Here is a 23,410-nt window from a genome sequence, read left to right as displayed (position 1 = left end):
GCCACATATGACCTGCGGAGGAATGACAAAAAAAAAATGGAAGCATGCAGATTAATGGAAGCAGAGTGGCAGAGGTTGCCATAGATTTCAGAAATATACTAAAGTGCTTTTCATAATTAACAGGTAGGAAAATAATTGATTGCGACAAGAAAGCTTAATCACTGCGCTCAATAACCAAGATATTAGTGTTGAGTAGATTAATTCAATTATGTAATTAAGGCAGAGAGGGAGCTGAAGCTTTAGAGTTGATTGAAGTCGAATGGCAGACTCACCTTTGTGTCTTCTACATTTATGGTCTCCATCCACCATCCGCGCCAAGATTTTATCACTGAGACAGGAAATGCACGGTTGCCTCCTCATTTCGTTTGTCTTTTTTATTAGACAGAGCAATTTCACAAACAGCAGTTAGCCTGAAAAATTACATTCATATGTGCAGCTGATCACACGTAAACACTGCAGGAACCAAAGCAACAGTCTTTTTTTCTTTCTCTCTCTCTCTCTCTTCTCTTTTTCCCACAATCTGCATTTTGTCATCTTTTAATTCAAATGTACAAACTGGAAAATCAACTATACACACAAACCCCAGTCACTAGAACACTTTGTAACAACTAGCTTCGAGTCAATGAGCTCGGAAATGTCTTGAAAGACTTTCACCCATTGCCATACATCAGACCATGAAACACTCTTGGTATCGCCGCCCCCCCCAAACCCTTCCTGTCGGAATACTTCATCATTAGCTTAGTGGAGGTTTGTCACCGCACAACGCAACGTTGCACTGTGGTTTGAACGCGACAGCAGGACCTCGGAGATGCATCCTGCCACAGGACTAACCAAACTGACACATTTGAGTTCGTAAAGGAGTACAGACTTCACTGAAGCACGTTGACACGACGACACGACATATTTCTGTACAAAGTGGCAAGACGAAAGATGCTTCTGTGCAGGTTTTAATTCACTCCCATCAACAAACAGTTTTACCCCTCCGTTGAGTTAACACTTAAAGGGTGTGGGTGGGGGTGATGGGGCACAATGTGAAACATTGCTCCAGTTCATCCAAGTGCAAAAAAAAAACAGAAACAACAACGACAACAACAACAAAAATAAACACATCGGCCCATTAACACAACACTGATTATGGCATAACTGGCGTCACAGACGAAGCGCCACAACAAAGAAGACCAACACAGTTCAGGCAATATCACGACGTTTGCGTCTGCCTTTAACGCCACCGGAGCAGCATCCATTAACGCTCCCCTACACAAGGAGGTTTTATAGGATTCAGTGACTGCGGCACCAAAAAAAAAAAAACAAAAAAAAAAAACAACCCTGAATACTCAAATCACCAAATCACAAGAGGTCATCCGAAAGGTTGTGGTCCGTCTGCAAAGGAACGGCAGCTGGAAAGGTGAGGGGCACGTTGCCTCTTTGAAATACATCTCCAGAACTGGTAAGTGCAATGCTTTGTCATGCTTGTGTAAACGGGGCACGTCAATGAGGAGTTGGACTTCCCAGCTGCCAGGTCCACAGCAAGACTGAGTTCAGTCAAAAAAAAAAAAAAAAAAGAGTCTGCATCCCCTTTCAGTCTACCTACTAAAGATGCTTTCATACTCCAGCAGAATGAGCTCCACTATCTGGTTCTGGTAGACCATGTGGACCGCGATGTTGCCCGTCTCCGTCTCAGGCCGGAGGAGCGTGGGTCCGAAAACAATGGCCACGCTCTGGGTGGTCATGCGGTTGGCTTCGCCGTGGTCGATCACCCTGCGTGGAGGGAGGAGACGGGTCAGGGTTTCGTTTACCTACCGATTCAGCTTCGGGGGGGTTTCATCTACAAAAACAAGATTACAAGCACTCCTACGGTCTCAAAACGCATCAGCGAGGCTCAAGATTGAGCGCCAAGACAAGCCGCTGAACACCGCTGACGCCCCGGGCGAGAGTAGAGCAATAATAGTGGTTTTAAATAGAAGCTACATCCTCCGGTGCAGATGCACAAAACAATAACATATTTATGGAGGAGAGAAAATAAGATCAAATCCGCCTCGCTTGATATAACGTAGTCCTCCATAGGCTGAATGTCACGCTGTAAATTTCGCCACTTCATAGGTACTAAATTACAGCAAATGCAGTGCCATATAAATGCAAATGGCAAAGCTCGGCAAATGTCACTGAGAACATATGATGCTGCTGCTGCTGGTGGGTGCTAAAAATAAAATAAAAAAATTAAAAACACGTGTATGCAAAACCGCTTTCATACTGCAGATAAGCTAATCAGTTAATTAACTTCACACATACTTTCAAGTAAGTCATTTAGTTATAATTTAATCAATATTATAAAATACTGGTGGGCATTTTGGTGATACTAGTAGGGTCCAGGTGGATACTAGTGCAGCATGGTATTGGTTTAATTTGATACGGTCAGTTTAAAGTGGCAAACAAGTGACTTCCTCCTCGGGTGTTAACCACTTGTGACATTTAGTTCAATTTCACAAACGGTGTCAGGCAGTCACATGACCGCACGGCAAGTCTTGTCGGGCCTGCCTGAGCGACTCAAATGGGTACAGCAGTTTTTTTTTTTGTTTTTTTTAACATTTTAGACTACAAAAAAATAACAGCCTTTTCATGCATTTGTTTTGCAAGTAACATAAGAGCTAATAAAATATACACAGATAATTCTTCAACTATATATTTTGCAGCCGTTTTTCTTTGTAATTTGTCAGACCGAGCCGGTCAATTGTGTTAACAGTTTCTGACTTTTACAAGGATATCTCTTTGCGTCGCCATTTCTGATTTAAGTCGTTTAAAAAGGAAATCTGAAAATGTATGAACCAATAAAAAGAAATTCTAAGATGAAAAAATTTGATTATCTTACCTGCGCAGGTGTTTGAAGAGGACTTGCATTGTGTCGTGGTTAGGTTTTGGCAACTTCTTAATCAAGTCTTTGATTGAGTTTACTCTCTGCTTGTAGTCAGAAGATTCTGAAGCAAAAAAAAAGGCATCTTGTGAGGGAATTCACATGCGTATAGCACCACCTTGTGGCCACATCGGAGATATAAATCATTTCGGCTGGACTAAAAAGAGTGTGGCCATATTTTTAAGTTACTCACTAATAGCATTAACAAAGTCATTGAAGGACCCGTATGTGAATAGAGGTTCTGGAAGTTCCCGGAAGAACATCTTGAGGGCTCCTGTCGTGACATGGATGTCCTCCCACTTGCTGTCATCCAGTTCCACCTTCTCGTCTGATGCAGGGAAGGAAATAAGGCAAGACATCAGAATCAGGTGTGTTGGAGGTGAGAGGCATCTTAAATCGGATCCGGAATAGGGCACCCGGATGTAGACTGATTTTTTAATTTTTTAGGTAAAAAAATGGTGCAGCACCAAAATGTATTGGACACGGAACAGCAAGCGAACCGAGTGTGAAGCAATTGCACCATCTGCTGGTTACTTCTAGCGCAACACTTAATTGTATCAATTACTTTTATGCAAATTCTGTATGATTGGAGACAACATTAATCTTTTGATAAGAGCATGATGTCACCGATTGAATATCACATGATTAAAAAAAAAAAAACAACAAAAACAAACAATTCAGCAAAAATGATATGGTGATGCCGGTCTCGTGTTGATGTACAATTTAGTGTAGATTTTGGAGCGATTGTGTCCTACCATGGTTGACAGCAAAGCGAAGCTTCTGTATCACAGCCAGATTCCCGCTCACTCGATACAAGCCATCAATACTGAGACCTGAAAGCGAGGAATAAAAAAAAAATGAATAAAAAAAATATATATCTGTGTCTGAAATTCATTAAGTGCTTATACAAATGGCTGCTAATTTTAAATAAACAGAATTATTGTAATTTATTTCCTGGTATAGTTACAGTAAAATATTCTAAGGGGTGACTCATCAAATGGATTAAACCATTCATTCATTGCCAAGAAGATATTCGACTCTGTTTGTAGTATTTCTCTTGGCGGAACTGCTTCCAGTAATGCATTTATATTTTTTGGCCAATCAGATTTCAGTTTCTAATAATCTCTACTTGGTTGGTCAGTGAAAAAAAACAGCCAACTTCAACAAGCAAAACATGTCATCTGCAAACATGAATACATTTAGTAATCAGCAGTGCTGGCGGGAATGGCACATTTTATTTGAACTGAACTGACTCATACCTGTGTTCTCCACGTGATCAATACACATTTTTACAAATTTGGGCACGGATGTGTTCTCCCGCTGGCACAAGTTGCTCAGACTGCAGCCAAAAACCTGGTCTGAAGAATGGACAGAAAAAATATCCTTAGTAAACAAGACTCTTGAGTGGAACATGTTTTTTCCAAATGCCGTTCCTCTCGCGGCACTCAGGCTACCTTTGATGTAGCCTTTGTCTCTGACCGCCTGGTAGGTGGGTCGACGTGTCAAGAACTTCTTGAGCTTCAGGCGAGTTTTTTTCTGGTCTGATGAGTCCATACTGACAGAGGTCTTCATCACGACTAAAAGCAGCAAAAAATGTGTATTGTCAGTACAGCGTTTAAAACTATAAAACAACGGAAGTGTATTAGCGGTTGACCTCACCTCTGTTCTTCTTCGAGTCTCGCTGATCTTTCTCTTTGTCGTGTTTCTCAGCTCCTGGGGAGTCCGGCATATCCTCCTCGATGGCCTCATCAGACTCCCACGCCTGGACATGAGCACACATTTTTTTACTGTTCGATGCAATTACACGCATCCACCACTATGACAAAGTCGACTTACATGAGTGTTAATAGTTTCGGTCAGGGCCCGGTACCAGTCATTGATGACACTGTCAATCTCAGACTGGATTAGTAGTTCTGTCCCCTGACGGGTCTTCAGCTAAGGAATCCAAAAAATGGACGTCAGAGGAGTGGTATAGTGCATTTTATGTTCGTCCCCAATTTTCAGCATTGAATTGAATATGATGATTATTTTTTTGTGTGTAGCGTATACCTCAATAACATGCTTCTTGCTTGACTTGTCCTTGGACGCCCATTCCACCGAACCTCCGCGCAAGTCAATGGTAAACTCCGGCTTGGACTGGTTGCTGCCAAACTTCTGAAATGCAGTGACGCAGTATAAGCAATAATGTTGATTTTAATAACTGGATTCAAAACAATACTTGTGCTAGAAACAAAAAAACCAAGATGAGTAGTTTAATTATAAATATGTGTGTTTAGGATTTAAATAAAGAAAAAAAGGGTTAAGCAGCTGTGTTAAAAAAATATGTTAATTACTGTTTTGTTAGGCGGGGAAATCACTGTTAGTCATGTTATTATGTCACAATTCTCAAATACAAATTAATGGCTGCCACATGGATTTTTGTCACTACATTAGTGTCACCTCCAGTTCAAATCATATTGTAGACTTTCAGGTGAGTGACATTGAATTTGCCAGAAAAATGCTCTGTCAGTGTGATTTAATTCTTTGCCCATGCACAATTTCAACAACTATGCAGCACATGTAGCTAAAAAAAAGAGTTACATTTTGTAACAAGGACAAAATACAGACGTTAAAAATCTAAATATATTTTGGTTAAAAAAATTAGTTATTCATTTTTGAAAAAAAAAAAAAAAAATCTAATTGAAATCGGGAACTGAAAATCAAAAATCGAATGGAAGCTTTAGTGTATTTTTACATCCTTATTGGAAATATTTCAATAAAAATTCCTGCTGTGATGTAACAATAATATAAATACTGTGGAACAAAATAAGTTTATTTTTTTTTATTTTTAAGACACACAATGGAGAAACCTATAGGTTTTCTATCACGAGTAAATTTTTGAAAGTCAGCAAAGGTAAATGTACATGTACTGTGAATTATATTATATTTTTATCTACAATTACAAAAAGTTAAGTCCGTTGAAGTCCGCTGGCCAACTTCTGATTTGTCCTCATCTTGGAAAGATCAAACTATTTTCAGTTAAGACTTAAGAAAGCTGTATTTTTGAAAGAGGCACTTAATAATAAAAGACAGAGTAAAGAATCATTAGCACACAGTGAAACACACACTAGTCTGCCAGTTAAAGAAAGCAGCGGTGACTTAAAAAAAAACAAAAAAACAAAAAAAAAAAACAAAAAGGGAGGCGCAGCAGCAGCAGCCCTCTGCAGTGCTATCGTTTACATAGGAGACAGCAGGACGGGGCTTGACTGATTGCTTCCAGTTGCTAAGAAGAGCGAGGAGCAGCTCGGGGATGGAGCCGTTGCGGTAATAAGACTTCAGGAAGGAGGAGAGGAAAAAGCAATGAACGGAGGATGACAATATTCTTTGTACAGCTGGCGATGAAGTTTAAGAAGAGAGCGCTTGTCCAAAACTGAGACCATGAATACGCACCCAACTCGTGCTTCCTCCTTGCCCCTTTGCAAAGAGGAGAGAGGAACCCTGTAACACCGTCCACGAGGATGCCCAGTTCTTCCTGTGAGTCAAAACCATGAAAAAAAAAAAACATTAAGATCACAACAAAAGTCCTTCCGGGCTCCACTTCAAAGCTTCCTACCTGACTTTTTTCCCATTCTCTGTTATTTTGGTGACATTTAGGACCCCGCACTTCTCTGATGGCTAAGGAGGACGAGATAAGCAAATCAGAATGCAAACACATACATGAAGAAGCACGCAAGAATTAACTTGTGTTTTTGGTTGCAACCCTTGATGATATGTTAATATTCCAGATACACATAATCGGATCTGCCAATGCAGCAGAATTTATTTAGAATACTGAGGTAGATTGTGAGCTGTAGTCTCATGAGCTATGTTGAATTCTAATGAGGTGACCCCAGACACGACTTGTGGGTGAAATTTCCGGATGTACCTAAAATGCAAGAAACCTGAACAGTTGGACATACACAACATTTAAAGGTCAAATTGAGTTCACCTGCAAAGGTTGTAGTCCATTTTAGGTTCAACCGGAAAAAGTGCTAATTTTGCCGTAAAATCTTTTGCGTGAGCTAAAATGAACAACTTGAAAGAAATTAAAAAAAAATAATAATCTGAGGTTCCGCTGTAGATATCGTAAGAAAAACATCATAAATAGTGCAGTTAGCTAAAGATGGTGACATGCAGAAGATGATAGCGAAGTGAATTTAAAACAAAATGCTCAGATTCAGATGAGAGAGAATGAAACGAAAGATTATGTTTGGATGCAAGTGAGAGGATGAAGTTGGTGAGTGCAATGCAATGCAAGCTGGGATACTAACAGTCGAGGGGTGCTTAGGAGATGATGGGCAGGAGTCAGAGTCCGGAGAGCTCTGCTTTGGCGCCGGAGCACACTCCTAACAACAAGAGGCACCACATGAAGATTGACTAAAGACGACCAGGCAACTATCGGAGTCAATGACGTCAGTTGGTTAATGGGGGGAAAGAAATGGATCAGAAACCTGAAGTAGAATAAGATAACATTGGCTTGCGTGTTACGTAATAAAGAGGAACATTGAGGTGCTGTTAGTTGAGCTCGTGTATCACCTTCACAACAATATTTCGAAAGAATTAGATTGATACTCCAAACGTAAACCATTAGATACATTAAGACATAATATCTCAAATGAACTTTTTGGGTTAGGCAGTGATTGTTTTGGAATGCCCTACCTTGTCGTTGAGATCAAGGACGTAAGTGCTGTGCCTCCACTTGGTGAGGATGATGGGGTCCGGCTGCTTCCTCTCCAGGCTCCGACTCTTGGGGACCTCACCAGACTGAGGCGAGATGTTGTACTGTGTGAAGAGAGGATCAGACCAGGGAAAGTTTTAACTCCATGAGCGGCCCATCAGCGCCTGCACACTGGCCTCTACTTCTCCTTTTGCTGTCCACAGCAGCGTTGGAGAGGACGGGGGAGGGTCTCGCTCACAGTTTGCCACCATCACCTGTGAGGGCCTTTAAATGTGCAGGTCTGAGTAACAGAAGCAGGCACTACAAGAATTTAGCGGCCCATTCTGATCTGCTCGTAAGCCTCTTGAGGTGTTCAATTACCAAAGTGGCTCCTGTAAGCTCGCCTGACGCTCAGCCAATTACATAAACAGAAGGCCCGCCAAGGGGAGGAGCTATATTCGAGGTGATGTGATTTGACTTTCAGGTGCTCTGTGTGAACAGAGTGCGTAAAGAACATTTGGAAAGGTAAAATTAATGATGTCACACTACCTTGGGTAATTCCCATTCGGACCGGGATCCGTCAGCATTGTAGTAGTACGGGCGGCCTTGCTCATCGACGTGTTTTATCCACTACAAAGAGAGACTGCATTTAGTTTAAAAAAGAAAATGCACAACAACTTACAGGGAAAGCCAGCTCCTGCATATGTGTGAGGAGTTTGCATATTTGCATCCCAAAAAATATATAAATCATACCCACCAGAAATACTGATTATAAAATTAACTAAAAATGGATCGCTCGGGTCAACCGATCACAAAAATGCATAACAGACAAAAAAAAAATGCTGATCATTGTTTTCCAAAGTTTAAGCAAACATTTTACATTTTGATTCTACATAAAGATGAGTCCAATTTAATGGAGGACTACAGAAGTTGTATATTTACTACTAAGAAGCTGAAATTCTGAGAATTTGGACAACTTTACATAAAAAATGTATCTGTATCTAAAAAAATTCGATTAAAAATAAGAATCAATTAATTTGATAAATAGATTAATCCTAGCACCTCTAATCCATAATACAGCATAGGAAGCAATGCAGCCAAAAGAAACGATATGAAATCAAGAGAATTGCCAGTTGCAAATAAATGAATATTTCATTGAATAAATATTAGAATATCTTCTCACTTTTTTTGCCTTTGATATTGTTCATGCCAGACCACCCGCACTGTACCTTCTCGTGTGTGTATTCGGAGACATAAAGGGTGTGTCCATGCTCATCAAGCTCCTCAGACCAGCCTCTAGGGGGCGACCCGTACTGGCTGTCAGACTGGCTGGAATGGGTGCTGTGACAGTTTTCCTCGGACGAAAGCAACTATTCAGGAAAAGAAAAAATAATTAAAAGAACACTGTCAAAATTTGGGTTTGAACCAGAGACGGTTTAACTGATTGACAGAACCCAGTTTACATTTTAATCTCTTAAACCCCTGATGGTAGTATACTATGCTAATAAGTGCGGCTCGTGATTAATGCAATTTATCAAATTGCCACATGAGGGTGCTGTCAGACTGTCAAGAATACAAACTGGTCCCTTATCAGCTCCTTTTCAGCTTATAAAAACCAAAAGGTACACAGAACCATATTCATGTTCTACATAACACCACGCCTCAAAAGGAAGCTTAATCGATTTTTTTTTTTGTCTTTGTCCTCACTTACCTCACTCTCTGCCATGCATTGGCCTTCTCCTCGGAAACTGCTGGTGCTGCTGCCGGTGTCCCGCGTGCGTGGCGGTTTCCACGTGCGCTCCCCCGTTGCGCGGTTATAGTAGAAATGCCTGCCACTCAGGTCTTTGTGGGTCTCCCAGTCGCCGTGGACGTGGAGGGGTGAACCGGAGGGCACAGGCGGCAGGCTGGACTGAGAGATTTTGAGTTCCTGGAGGTTGGTGTAGACCGGTGAGTCTGACCTGCCCTGACCTGTGGGCGATGTAGTCTGGAGAATGAAAAAAAAAAAAGAGACTGTTACAAGCATATTATTTCGATTTATTCCAACAGCATGCATAGATCATTTTAAATATTTTCATCATTTGCAGCCTATTATTCGTTCACTATTAAAGAATAAAAATGCAAATCACAAGTGACATATACAACTTAATACCATGCTAATGCTACAAATCCAACAAGCGTTATTCTCTCAGGATTAAAGCCCCGGCAACATCCGAAGGTCACTTCACAATAGCTAGAAAGCATCGTCTCCATGGCGACAGCTCATCTCATCAAGATCAAGGCTCTTCTGAATGCCTGTGAAAATTATCTTGGGGGCTTGGAGACTGATGCCAGCTTGCACAAGGTATATTCCAAACACCGAGCACGCAAACAGCAAACAATCCAAGAGTTTATTTTAAGAGAACACGTCACTGCGTCTGAAAGTGCTTCAACAAATTGCAGAAGTGTTGGAATTCAATTTAACAATTTACAGAGGAAAAAGCTGGCAGACACCACATCTGAATAAAACGCATGAAAATGGAAAATAAGGGAAAGCACTCAAAATGTAAAAAAAGAAAATGTTATTGCAATATGGTCTAAAAATTTAATTTTTCTTTTATTCTGCAGATCACCTTATATCCCGAGAGCCTCACAAATACGTCGTCATCATCCTCACCGGCCCTTCCTGCGGCCTTTGAACGCACGCTGCATAGTGATGCCAAGCGGGACAGGAAGCACACCGACCCTTGCCTTCACCTCGCTCAAACGCGCACGAGCGAGACAGAAAATGAAGGGAGTGAAAAGCACCCAAGAGGAATCGGCTTCATCCCTCAAGTGTACACTGCAGTGGCACAACAGGAAATAGTGGTGAAATATTTACGTCCTTTTTCTCAAGATTTTGCAGCCATTCATAGGGTGAAGAACCATATTTGGTAACTTGAGTCGGTGTTTCGATATCAACCCAACATGCCTCGTTGTGAGGCAGCACAACGGGATGACTTGAGCTAATCGGCAGATTAATTCACTGAGATGGCGATGATTCACTCTGAACTAGTTTGCGGCCTATAAAAGCCAACAGCGGTAATAAATTGAGTAAATACAATGGCAACTCTCCTGGGCAACAGAACTGCAATAAATAAGACACCGGCATCAATACTGTGTAGCAGAAAGATTATCCGATCTAAACTACAGCAATGAACTACATGATCATTCATTTTCATCACTGTCAATCAAGGAAAATGCATCAAACGCACATATCTAATGATCGCTAGATTCTTTAACTCATTCAATACCATTGACGGATAAATACGTCAAAATCCTTTTTTTTTTACTGGGCTGGTTGTGAATGAGTTAAAGGGGATGTCAACCCGAAACTTTTCTTTACAAGAATATGTTCTATGTGGGCCCACTTGTCGAAACATGGCATTCTGATCAATATTGTGTCTGAAGAAGATGAGTGAAGCAGTAAAATCCACACGTTTTTAGCCATCTCAGGGGGGCGGCCATTTTGTCATTTCTGTTGACTGAAAATGACATCACAGTGGCTCAGGGCTCAGATAACAATAAATCATGGTTCAAAAAACAGGTGAGCCGCGATTGGTCGTTACCTTCACTCTGAGCAACTGTGATGTCATTTTCAGTTGACAGAAATGACAAAATGGCCGCCTCCTGAGATGGATTTTGCTGCTCAACTTATTATCGAAAAATGCAATATTAATCAGAACGCCATGGTGATTCGTGAAGGCACATCAGACTTTTTTTTTTTTCAAAAAAATATTTGGGGGTGGACTTCCCCTTTAAGGAGACATTTCCATTTTTGTTTGAGGTGAGAGATGATGCAAATGGGCTGCAGGTCTCTGACAGGTTACTGAATGCGGAAAGGACACGAGGGATGTTAGGGGGAGAAGAAGGTGCAACTGACTAATGGATGGAGTCAGATTCAGGGCAGCAGTTAAGGAAAGAAGGATGTAGCGGGTGTAGGATCGCTGGAAGGCATCTGCTGACAATTGACCAGCAAATGGAGCCCACGTGGACATGCGTATTGCTTAGAATATGCCTTATTAAGTTATCGGCATGTTGGGACAAAGTAATAATGTTTTCCTTTTGCTTTTGCTCCGCAGCCTCAAGTCCCACCATGCTTGTAAAGTCAATGAACAAGACTTACACCTCACACTGTGTTGTAAATTAAACCATAAATAACGTGTAGAGAGGAGCGGGTCAAGGTGAGGGCAGCGGGGATGGGGTTTGTAGTACTAGCACATGTCCACTTGGTGACTCACACGAGCTGGGGTGAGAGGCCCGGCGAGCAGTATGGCGTGAGTCTGCTTCCAAAGATTGTAACCATGCTGAAGCAGTGAGATGGGGAGGGGCTTCTATATATGCACACATGGCAAAGCACTCTGCTGCATCACCGTGCTCTCTTTTGGAGACACGTGGTACTTGTGCAGCGTTTTGCACAAGAGCCCAAACGCTATTCAGTCACTTTTGCTGCAGCATCCTCGGAGCGCTGCTCTACATTTGCTATCGGGTGGATTGGCAGAGATTTAAAACATCTTGCTGCTTGCGATGCTTTAAACCATCAGACATCTTAAGTCTTCAGTTGAGCACATCCTAATTGATGAACAACTGCAGTGAATGGAGACGCATGAACCATCAAAAGGTGGTGGAGGGGTGGCAGCATCATTTCTGCATGACGGATTGGACAAATGGGGAGAGTAAGTGTGAGATTTTTAGTGTGTCGTTTCAAATACTTCATGGTGTTTGATGTCGTCGCACAACAGAGGGTACGCATGAATGATGGTGATTTCAAATTCTGCTTTTCTGCTCAGCATGATTGCCAGCGAGTGTGGACAGACTGGTGAAATTAGCACATGCAGCCCTGCTCCCACATCTCCCTGGAAACATGGCGAAACGAGCACCTTGTTCCAAATATGCCGGTGCCAAATGAGCACAAATAGTCAACGCTTGTTACCGGTTTCTGATGGAACTGCATTGAAAAGCATGCTCGTGCTTTTATTTCGACATCACATTCCGGGCACCATGATAACCAGTCGTCCATCAACTTATAAGTAAAGCCGTGAAAACGTCCTAGTAATAATGATAGACCTATATGCTTTTTTTTTCAGGGCCGATACCGATTATTAGTAGTCATGGAGGCCAATAAATTATATTTGAAGCAGTTCTTGAGGAAGGGGTGAAATATCAAAATTTTGAAAAATAAAAACTCAAAAACTCGACGTTGTTTAACTGCCTTTAAGCACATTTTTATTAAAAAAAACTTGATTTACAACATGTTAAAGCTTTCTTAGATCTTCGAAAATAGACTACTTGGTTTTAAAAGTGCACAGAGCTCCCAGGCTCAGCTGCATGTATTGTAGTTCAATGAAAACAAACATCTCTTGCAAATAATTTTCTATTATTTTTGAGTTGTAGTAGACTAACATTTATTAAAATTTCGGCAAAGGTGAAAAAACAAACAGGCAGTTTACTGCTTATTGGCTGTTTCCCACTACACAAGGAACCAATCAGATGGTGCCGTGGGTGGGCGAATCTGCTTCTGCAGGCAGGTCCACCAGCACAGCAGAGAGTGCTGAAGCGAGCCAAAATAAACCGGCTTTTATTTTATCGGCCTTGAAAGCTAAAAAAAAAAAAAAAAAATGCCGATGCTGATAATCAGCAAAATGCCAAATATCCGCCCAGCTAATCGGTCTATCACTACCCAGTAAAAAATCAACTTGCTGATTAATGAAGTGAGGCTACATTCAGAATTTGCAAACAGTTTCAACAATGCTAAAGATGAATTTTTCCTGAAAAAAAGGAAGCCATTCAGCTTCCTGTTAGACCTTCCACCTTATTCTTGGAAATAAGGTAAAACATTCAAATGTTATTCTGTGTTTGAGTGAAAGGTCTACTGTCTTTGGATCAGACGGTGCCCACATCGGTGTCACGGCTCAGATCATGAGTTCATCTGCGCCCTGGCTGTGTTGCATAATGTTATTGTGTAATTGAATTACATGAGAACTGGTTAAAAGAAGAGTGGTGCTCCTAGCTGGCGAGTTGCATTGCTGAGTGAGCGCTTTGTGGCTATGGAGACACCAAGTCAACAAAGCCACTTCCCTCTCAAATGTTTGAGGATAGGGTGAAGGTTTAGAGGGGAACGTAGGGGGCACGCCCCCACCGAGGCAAGTACATCAATCCACTTGGTTCCCTTTGTTCTATTGTCCTAAGTTGTCCCTTCCTTTTTTGCCGCACAGCTCTTCCCCCACTACCTTCTGAATGTTCTTTCTCCAAACAAAACATGCTCGCTTTCCCCAATTGCAACTGGAGGTAATTCAATATAATACCTTGTTGATCATTTTCTGCTTCGCCTTCCCTCAGACAACGCCCCGCCGCCCCCTCTCGTTGCTCTCTCCCATTGCTCAAGGAGGTAGGATGCTGTCGATGGTTGTGCCCATATGACCGGATTAACCTACATTTCCACCTCCATGAGCATCAGTCGGACCACATTCGCCCGCTCGCCCGTCACCGCATTTGTGGCATATTGCGAGCCAAACCGCCCCTGAGCCAGAATATTGTTGAAATGCACTTGAGCACAACAGAGCATGCTTGTGGGAGAACACACTGACTGTTTAACAGAGTAGACCAGCCATCAACTGCAGTTTCAAATTTGGCTACATGGAAACAGGTTAAACGTAAAAATTCTAATTCTATTCAAATATGGATTTCACTCCATCTGCAACTTCAGGCATATGGCGACCTGAGAGACGTGACTCGGGCGCGTAAGTGAAAGATTCCCAAAGTGAGTCAGCAGCTTTTCCGTCAGACTCGGCAGGATGACGACAGCCAATTTAATTTCACAGATCAGAGCGTTTGACTGACGTGCGCAATTGACCTTTTGGTCCTGAGCTGATAGCATTAAAATGTCAGTCAACAAACAGTTGAGAGAGACAGAGAACAATACCAGAATGAAGCCAAATTTATGCAAAACTCGAAAAGCAAATTGATAGTTTGAGCAACAGTATCTGCGTGTGTGGCGTCAATCCAATTGGATTTTCCTTTTTGCGACAGATTTTGAGGACGGGGGGAGCCTGCAGCCATGTGATATGTGCATATGGGCATGCTGTTGTTGGTCAGGGAGCACAACATTCTTGCAGTGAAGCTGTCAGCTCTGCAGTATGAGCAATATATACTCATGCAAACAATTTATATCTAGGACAAGATGTTCACGGTTATTTCAGAAACACCCAATGGATCAAAGATTCCAGCGTCTATTTGGGGCTAAGCTCGAGTGAGAGCGTAAAATCAAACGCCAGTGAGCCAGATTCTGACTGACACCTCCTCTCGAGTTCCGTTCCACTTTTGAACGCATAAGGAGCGATTAAGAAAATCTGGGTGAATATTTTAAATATCAGTAAGCAACAAAGTAGTGTATCGTTTCTGGTCCAAAGATTCAAACATACAATCGAATCTATCTGAGTGATTCTTGCAGAAGTCTGTCTGACAGACTCTCTCTTGGGCTGTCTGAACCAATTCCACAGACGGCTTCCCACCGACAAACACAGAAAAATAATTAACGTGTGGCTGACAAGATGAACAAATGATGACAATCATAACATATGCACACGCCATGCTATTTACTCTCCGGGGATGTCTCAGGCTGGAGACGAACACAGAAGGGAGTCACTGTTAGCACACTTTCCTCTCGATGGGTACGCCCACTCCTCGAACATACTCCATCTTTAAAGCTGTGTGGAAGCATAACAGTCACAAAGTACCTTCTGTTCTCCAAATAGTGAGACAAACAGCCAGACAGACATGGATGGGGGCAGGATGAAAGGACTGCACAGCAATCTGTTCCTCACACAACTAGGCAAAAAAAAAAAAAAATGGCAGAGCAGCAAGTGCTTCGCTTTGGACGGTATATTGTATAATGCGGAATTTTGCAGTCAGGATTGACATATGCTGATCAATCAAGTTCTAGGAATACAGCTCATGTAAGAATTAAGACTGATCAGTAGATTGAATGTTTTTGAATGACTATGAGGAATTTTGCATTTAAAGGCAACGTTTACAAAATGTCATTAATCCGATAAGAATTGGGATTTAAATCATGATGTGATGCGCCGTTTTCATGGACACTAAAAATATTGATTTGATTAGAACTTGCGTGCTCATGCATTACACTTTTGATCTGAACAAATTTAGACTTTCGCAGATCGACACAATATACCGTAAATAGAAGCAGAAGCGAAGAAGCCAAAACATCGCTCCGTCAATTTCTACTTTAAACGTTCGCGTTGGCTCGCAAAATTTTCCTAATGGAGACCATTTCAGTCTTTCACTCGCTCTGCTTCTACTAATTTATGGGAATAACTGAAATCACGTGGTAAAGACGTGAAAGAATAAGAATTTTTATACGTGCCGATCGGATTATCAAATCGACATAAACCACCCCTCTCCTTCTTGATCGGATTGGGCATGATCGGGTCAGAATATTCCGAATGTGGAATCTAAAGCATTTGTATTCCAATTATATTTTAATATGAATAAATGCGTCCATGTAACCGTAGTGAGCGAACACCTGTCTAGTTCCCAGCGCTGCGTTGTGAATACGAGTTGTACATTCGTGGACATCTGCATGTATGTGGCTCAACGTCCCATGGAATTGTGTTTTTGTGGTTTATTATTTAATGTTGATGACCACAACGATCTCAAATACTGTTTCATTACTATGACTTGAAATGTAGTTTTAAATCAAGCCAGGCAGTGGGGGACAGACAAAACCAGATCAAATACATCACATACCGGCAGAAAGCTGTATAGTTACGCTTGTTTCAAAGGACACATTTCTTATAGCTTTAAACGTGCTTTGGAAAATGGTAAACTCTGTTTCTGTCATACAATAAATATATATAATGTGACGCACATCCAACCATTGCTCAGGCAATAAATTCAACAATTCTTGGCGGATGCAGATTTAGCAGCACTCCATCGCAGACAGCTGAGATTTTAAGCCTCCAGTTAATGACTAATCCTGACCTAAAGCCTTCAGCGTGATTGGTTTGAGCCAATTATACAAGGTCCCCTCCCTATTTGCTGATTGGCTACCTCGGGGCAGAGTGGGGGTTGATGGAAATGGAGGTCTTTACTGGGAAGCTACGACCCAATTAATCAATTAAGATAACGATTGGCAAAGACTTTTGAGACAGACCATTTTCCATTTACTTCACTGTGATTATTTATGATGGGAGTATGGGTAAAAAAATACACTTTTTAACATCCCAATCAAAGTTTTTTTGGTGTAAAATTTGCACCTGATTTCATTCCAACCCATTTAGTTTTGGGTGTCGAGTAGTAAATTTAAGCACGGTGACAACTCAACATAACCTTATTGATGCAAAATGTAGATTTATGTAAATGTACCACTTTCAACGACAAAAAAAAGCCAATTATACAGTACATATTTTCACTTTGATTAGATGCATTGCTGACGGGGGGAGATTATACGTGAAAGTACGAGTTTTATGCAGTGTAGATCAGCGCGGCTATCTTGGCACCAGTCCGGAGCAGATGAGTCAGTCTTCTCAAGGACATTCTGACAGGGCATTTGATGGTATGATGACATCAGTGACAATGTATAAACTAAACAAACGTAAGCGTGACGATAGTGTTGAGGGCCAGCGAGGTACACAAAGGCTCTTGGTACAAAGTAAAACAATAGTTAAGTCAGCACTCCACATTTAAGCTGCCATTAACCAGACAAAGCAATATTTGTGCAAAGTGGCCAGTGTTTTGCTTTTTATTTGCAAGTTTTTACAGATGGAGAAGCATTTGGAAGACATTGTCAACACCATTATAAGTATATATGTCAGTGTGGCTTGAACTTTTGTCCACATTCGATCTGAGTTTACGGGCGCTTTATTACAAAGTAATTACAGACTGAATATTTGTTTCCATTATTTGCTTTAAGAGAAATGTGTTCCTTTTTTCCCCCTTTAAATAAAATAGATTGACATTGTTATCTTATTTTAAATCATTATATAGTTAGTCTATACCATTTATGATATACTGCATGTATTTTCTATTGCATTGTCTGTCACAGCTTGTCCCATATATTATTTATCCACGTGTAATAACATGCCCGATTGTAAATAATTCTTAGACAGCAAGGTAAAAAAAAAAAAAATGGCACACTTTTGCGCCATTATTGTGCCCTAAGGAAGAACGAAAGCAAGAGTGCCCATGACTGGTCGGAGACAATGTTCAGCTTCGTCGATGCTGAAGAAAGCTTTCAATGCACCACCCGAAAGTGAACACAATCACCTGTGCGGACATGAATACCCACGAACACAACCTCGAGGGACTGTCACATCACAACAATCTCAGTGCTGTTCGCTCACTGACAAAGTCATTCCTCATCAGCAGACCATCCGACTTGAACTGCATCTTCCCTCCAGTCAAGTGAAGGGTACAGCAATCAGTTATGGACTCCTTTGCAAGACACCACCACAAAGAACTGTCAACCTCTTCTCTTTTATAAACAAAAGCCTTGACGGACAACCTTTAGTTCGGTAACCAGGTTCTTTCAACAAACATTCTGATGGAATATCAAAAGATATTATTAACCTGATTGACCCATGAAACAGTTATCACGAAGCATGGCAAAATTGATATAGTATAATTTGAAGTAGGTTGGGCAGAATAATTGTTGTATTGATTATTAGGAATGCGTGTGGATCGTTTGGAACAGCTGCCGGAGTAATCGTGTCTTGAAGCTACTGAGGCAAAATGCAGCACAGGTCTTGGCAAACAGCACAGGCTGTTGATGCAGTCTCCGCTAGAACACCGTCTAAAGAACAACAACCGGATGGTAAGATAATGGCAGGTGAGCTATATCCCTTGTAACAAAACTCCAAGCAACACTGGCAGCAAAACAGCAAACCGTTCAGTTATTTGTACTTCCGACAAAATGAGATTCTCCGTTCAATCCAAAGTGCATGAACAAGTAACAATGATTATATGTGTCAGCAACAATTACGGCACAGGCAAGACACAGCTGCTGAAGTGAACTTTGCAGTCGTAACAAGAAACTGTGACAAGACCAACTAACACCTGTTCTACTTTTACCTCAGCCAGGCAGGCCTAAGCTGTATATCACATTCACTAAGCAGCTCCTTGGATATTACGGAAAGATTCCAACTCACAATGTAATGTGGGCTCCTCAGGTAGGAAAACATGGTCCAAAAAAGGAAATTCTGCTGACAACTAAGGATTTCCAAACAGGTACAAGGAAGCTGAGGTGGCGCATTCACCTTGCCGCACTGAAAATGTCGTCCAACATACGAAGAGAGACGACAGTGGCTGATTAAAGGATCTTAAGAGATCTATTTAGGACCATGGCGCTTAAACGGGAACACTCATTAGTTGACTGACCCGACTGCCTCGCACAGAAAGAAACACGGAGAAAGAGTCAGAGAAGAGATCAAGGAGAAAGATGTATAAGTAAAAATAAAAGAGAGGATCACTTGACGGGTGGCCATTCTCAAAGTTCACTCAGAAGGCCAAAATAGGTCAGAGGTTGTGAGCTTGGTGCCATAATGTCTCCATTTGCACGCTCACAACTGAAATATAGAGGAGAGAACTATTGGATGGATGAGCCTGATTACTAACAAAAGACGAAAGGAACAATTTATATGAAGTGAGAAAGAATTTTGTTTAAAAATGTGCAGATGCACAGCTCTCTGGGTTCAGTTATTCTAACAAATGAGGGAGTCCAATTCCAACGTTGACAGAAAAAAGTTTAACAAAAAAAAAAGTTGTCTACATTTAAAACTTTTCAACAGACAGAGCATTTACCATAATTTCTCAAGTATAATACATATTCAAATATAATGCTCACCCCCAAAAATCTTGCACCCGTGTGTATTATCCGTATTATTTGTATTTTTTTAGTTTCTTTTCTTTCTTATTTTTTTAAATTGGTTTTGAGAAAAGTATTAGTACAACTATTTGTTATACCACCAGAAAAATCTAGATTGTTAGCAGCAATTTGTTTTGTAAAAAAAAAAAAAAAAAAGAGAACTTTCCAAAGTCAACCACACTGCATCCCTAAGGACCCCGCTTAATATTTATTTTTACGTATTTCGTCTTAACAGAAAAACTTACAGCTGACAGGAACAGAGTGGAAGCATTTTCGAGCCATTGATATGCCAGAAGCAGACCAGCTAGAGAGGTGAAGCGATAAAAAGCATGGAAGCGGAGGTGTGAGTCAGTGTGTAGCATCCACTTTGTGTCACGATGTGTTTTGACTCATTCATATGCACCAGTGTGTCTGCTCTCACCAATTTATAATGCGCCAAAGTTTATTATCCCCCTCTTGGGTATGTGACCCACATAGATGCCACACTGCTGCCTCCGAGTTTCTATTGGCATAAATCCACTGCCCTTCTCAGTTTGGTACAGTTGGTGCCGTCGCAAAGTGTGTGTACATGGCAACATACAACCCTAAGCTGAAACATTCAGGCAACAGGCTGATCGCCCGACTTTGACGACATGACAGCCACCCATAAAGGAAATGAAAACTTCCTCACGGACGATAAATCCTTCAAACCAGAGGGTTGTGGTTGCACATTATGAACACACATCAAGCTTTCAAAAAAAAAATAAAAAATTCAGAAAGTGCTCAACTTGAGGTAAAACATTGCATTGGGTGATTGTTAAAAAAAATATAAAAATTGATACCAGGAGGAGATAAGAGGCATAAGAGAAAAAGCAAAGGAAGGAAATCCGAATTTGTGATTTTTGCTGTAATTTAAAATCTAATTCTAATTCTAATACCCATAAAGTGAAGTGGGGCGGAGACCCCAGGTACGGCTTGGCGATGAGGAAATGGAAATGGTAATGGAGTAGAGTGGACAGAGTGGATTATTTTATGGACCAGCGCATTTCGGCGGAGAGAAGCTGTCAGCAGGGACCCCCTACTGAGTGGGCTGACATGTTCACAGCTCGTCGACTATGAGGAAATGAAATTGCCACAGGCAGTGAGCGAAAACACAGAACACACCAGGCGGTCTGGTCAGTCTGGTCATCTCATTTTAGTATGCGCCCCTTTTAGGCACAGTATAGGAACCAAATAAATAAAATCATGTTTAACCCAGATTTACCTTCAAGTCCAAAACAATTTGAATGTAAGCAGTTTTTGGCAAACAACATTCTCATGGGTCAACCAACGAGCTCGCCAGTCCACCCCTGTCCATGTTCTTTCCCTTTTTAGCCAACCACAGTAAAGTTCCAGTAAGCTGCTACTATAAAACTATTGTTGAGAATGGTCGCTGCTAGAGAGAGGGCTGCCTTGTCATCTATAGAGCAAGTCACATGTTCAGTCCGAAAAATGAACTGCATCATCAGCGCACCACAACCTACATGACACACTGAAATCACGACCACATAGTTTTTCCAGCGCCAGGCACATTAATCATCCTGAAACTTGATGTTCTACACTGAAAAACTAACTTTCACGCAAAGTCTCAGACTATTTCTCAATTTCGCTTGAAAGTTTTTATATTAAAAGCTGTTCCCAAGAAGACAGCCTTGACCTCCCAGTGAACCAACGCACTTCTGCATATCGTGTCAATCCTATATCTCCCCGTTTCACATTACCGAAAACTAAGCTTTTTATCATATCAAAACCACAGGAGTTGGTTTGAATATTCCACCCGGGTTACCTCCTCTTTTGAATATAAAATATGTATCCTGCATTTATTGGCAAAAATCGACTCACATCAAATGCAGTCATTTAGTCAATAAAAATTAAAATGAATCCTATAGTTCCTTGAAACATTTTTAGCATCAAGCCTAACAGACTAAACAAAAGGTAAGATTTTTGGAATATGGTACATGATGACATTAGTTTATGAGGAAGGGGGGTTACAGAGAGGTTTAACACAGGAATGTGTTGTACACAACCCCTTAATCCAGATATGTAAGAAGATTGCATTCTAGTAGTATGTGTGTGAAAAGGGTGGGAGGGTTTGTGGGGGTCTGTTGTCCAGGCTTCTGTAAGCTTCTTCGTCCCATGGCCGGTGGTGCATGGTGCGCTCACCAAGAGCCTATAACACATTTTACGTGATTATGTAAATCTGGCTTGACCTTTCCGTGTGGTTTCATCCGCAGATGACAAGGCTTGGCTCAGTCGAAACAGTACAGATGGAAGTAGAAAAATTGGACAGAAGAAAGGATTCAAAATTCTTACCTCAAGAAGGTCCACACTCACAACAATGAACATTTATCTTAGTACGCATCGTTTTGTACCACCTTGAAAAAAATCAACCATCGCGCAATTTGTAGCCTTCAAAGTATGAAGTGCACCGAGACATCTCTTACCGCTGGCATATTCACATCCTTAATGGACACTGACAGTGTCGCTCGGTCAATCACAAGGGCACTGATTAACCCGCTTGCATGGATGCCTTTGCGCACCGAGACGACCCTGATCAGCCTCCGAGTATCTCTGTTTTAATCCGTGAGCTATTTTGGTCAGCTTTGAGGAAACGTGCCGAGACTTGTAGACTATCCCCAAAAGGCAGGGCTTTAAAGGAAGACCCCCTAGTGAGCGGAAAGCACAACTGAGTGCAATTATGCCAAGTGTGCTGGTGTCGCGTTATAATTGGATTTGTACAGAAATAACTTATGCTATAGAACTATAAAGCTGGTCGCAGCTCGAGACTCAACCACAATATTATCATTGTTCAGTGACAGCTGCTGTAAGGAACTTCTGGAGGTCTAAAACGCACAAGCCCCGATTGAATTTTACCGTTTACAGACAGTGATAACAGAAAGTTAGGAAGAAAGTTAATCCGTGACAATCCCAAAGTGGGGATACGTTCAAGGGGGTATACTACATTCATCATAGATGCAGCTAAAAGCACTTTCGGTACACAGACATTACCAAAAATCTCGGCAGTCAACATCCTTAAACGTCGTACTTGATGGATCTGTTATTGCGCTGAAAGCAAGATTTGAAACAACATTCAAGTTACTGCCTCGGCGAACGAGAGGAGACATAAACAAACAGAAAGCAAAACACTGTGGAGAGAGAGAGATGAGTTCCACTTCTATGTCCTGCTCATTCTGATCCCTCAAAGTGCATTCATGGCATGACCAGGAAAAAATCGGAAACAGCAACAACATAAAAAAATAGCGTGGCACGAGGCAGCCATGCGGAGAAAGCCTTTAACGCCCAAACACCAATGACTTCCCAGTCTCATGACATATAGTTTCACAAGACAAATAAGGGAAAGGGAGAACACAAAAAAAAGCTGAGCGCACAAATAGCTTGACCCCATCGACTCACCCAAAGTGTTGGCCACTGGGGGAAAGGGCTATATCAGCTGTTCAAAAGCCTCTAAAAACATCTCGCGTCAGTTACGTAACTGAGCTTTGAGCATGCGGTGTCTTGGGCATCCCTAATTACATATAAACACAGACTTCTGTGGAGATGAAGCTAGAAATTGGCTAAATAAATCTCTCGCACACAGTCAAATAGGGTACCGTACATAACACACTGTCAAGTGCCAGCATCCCACTGCCTAAGATGCTTTCCACTCATACCTACAACAAGGTGTGTTGAATCAGAATGTCAGATACTTTTCCGAGCTTGCTCCGGGTGGATCTCTGAGGAGAGCAGCAGCAAGAAGAGGCTAAGGAAAGATCAATCACTGTGCGACATCAAAAAGCACAGCAGTGAGGTGATCTTACCTTCTCTGGATACATGCTTTGCCAGTCCACCAAGTGACATAAGTGTGCCAGGCCCAGAGAGAGCCACAGAGTGACGGACAGGACTGGGATTGACT

The 23,410-nt window shown here is 41.5% G+C and overlaps 1 protein-coding gene across 5 annotated transcripts in view; it reads right to left on the bottom strand.

Moving 5' to 3' along the window:
• Nucleotides 1-355: 355 nt before the first annotated feature.
• arhgap12b (Rho GTPase activating protein 12b) overlaps nucleotides 356-23,410 on the bottom strand; it is a 30,533-nt gene continuing 7,478 nt past the window's right edge. Inside the window, exons 3-19 of one of the 5 annotated variants that reach the window (XM_088283136.1) lie at nucleotides 9,295-9,567; nucleotides 8,813-8,953; nucleotides 8,133-8,213; nucleotides 7,586-7,708; nucleotides 7,198-7,272; nucleotides 6,501-6,562; nucleotides 6,338-6,419; nucleotides 6,128-6,220; nucleotides 4,958-5,062; nucleotides 4,745-4,843; nucleotides 4,568-4,670; nucleotides 4,363-4,485; nucleotides 4,168-4,266; nucleotides 3,664-3,741; nucleotides 3,102-3,236; nucleotides 2,867-2,972; nucleotides 356-1,758 (exon numbers count right to left, since the gene is read on the bottom strand). In XM_088283136.1, coding sequence (XP_088139262.1) covers nucleotides 1,584-1,758; nucleotides 2,867-2,972; nucleotides 3,102-3,236; nucleotides 3,664-3,741; nucleotides 4,168-4,266; nucleotides 4,363-4,485; nucleotides 4,568-4,670; nucleotides 4,745-4,843; nucleotides 4,958-5,062; nucleotides 6,128-6,220; nucleotides 6,338-6,419; nucleotides 6,501-6,562; nucleotides 7,198-7,272; nucleotides 7,586-7,708; nucleotides 8,133-8,213; nucleotides 8,813-8,953; nucleotides 9,295-9,567 — 1,953 coding nt within the window. In that variant the 3' untranslated portion in view covers nucleotides 356-1,583. The remainder of the gene's footprint in view (nucleotides 1,759-2,866; nucleotides 2,973-3,101; nucleotides 3,237-3,663; nucleotides 3,742-4,167; nucleotides 4,267-4,362; nucleotides 4,486-4,567; nucleotides 4,671-4,744; nucleotides 4,844-4,957; nucleotides 5,063-6,127; nucleotides 6,221-6,337; nucleotides 6,420-6,500; nucleotides 6,563-7,197; nucleotides 7,273-7,585; nucleotides 7,709-8,132; nucleotides 8,214-8,812; nucleotides 8,954-9,294; nucleotides 9,568-23,410) is intronic. The other 4 variants (XM_088283132.1, XM_088283133.1, XM_088283134.1 and 1 more) reach the window with 4 other exon arrangements.

This window comes from Idiotropiscis lumnitzeri, chromosome 19, assembly GCF_059441095.1.
Source record: "Idiotropiscis lumnitzeri isolate Australia: NSW breed Sydney's pygmy pipehorse chromosome 19, RoL_Ilum_1.0, whole genome shotgun sequence".
Lineage (NCBI taxonomy): Eukaryota > Metazoa > Chordata > Actinopteri > Syngnathiformes > Syngnathidae > Idiotropiscis > Idiotropiscis lumnitzeri.
The sequence above is the reverse complement of the archived record's forward strand: the minus strand, read 5'-3'. Positions and strand labels throughout refer to the sequence as shown.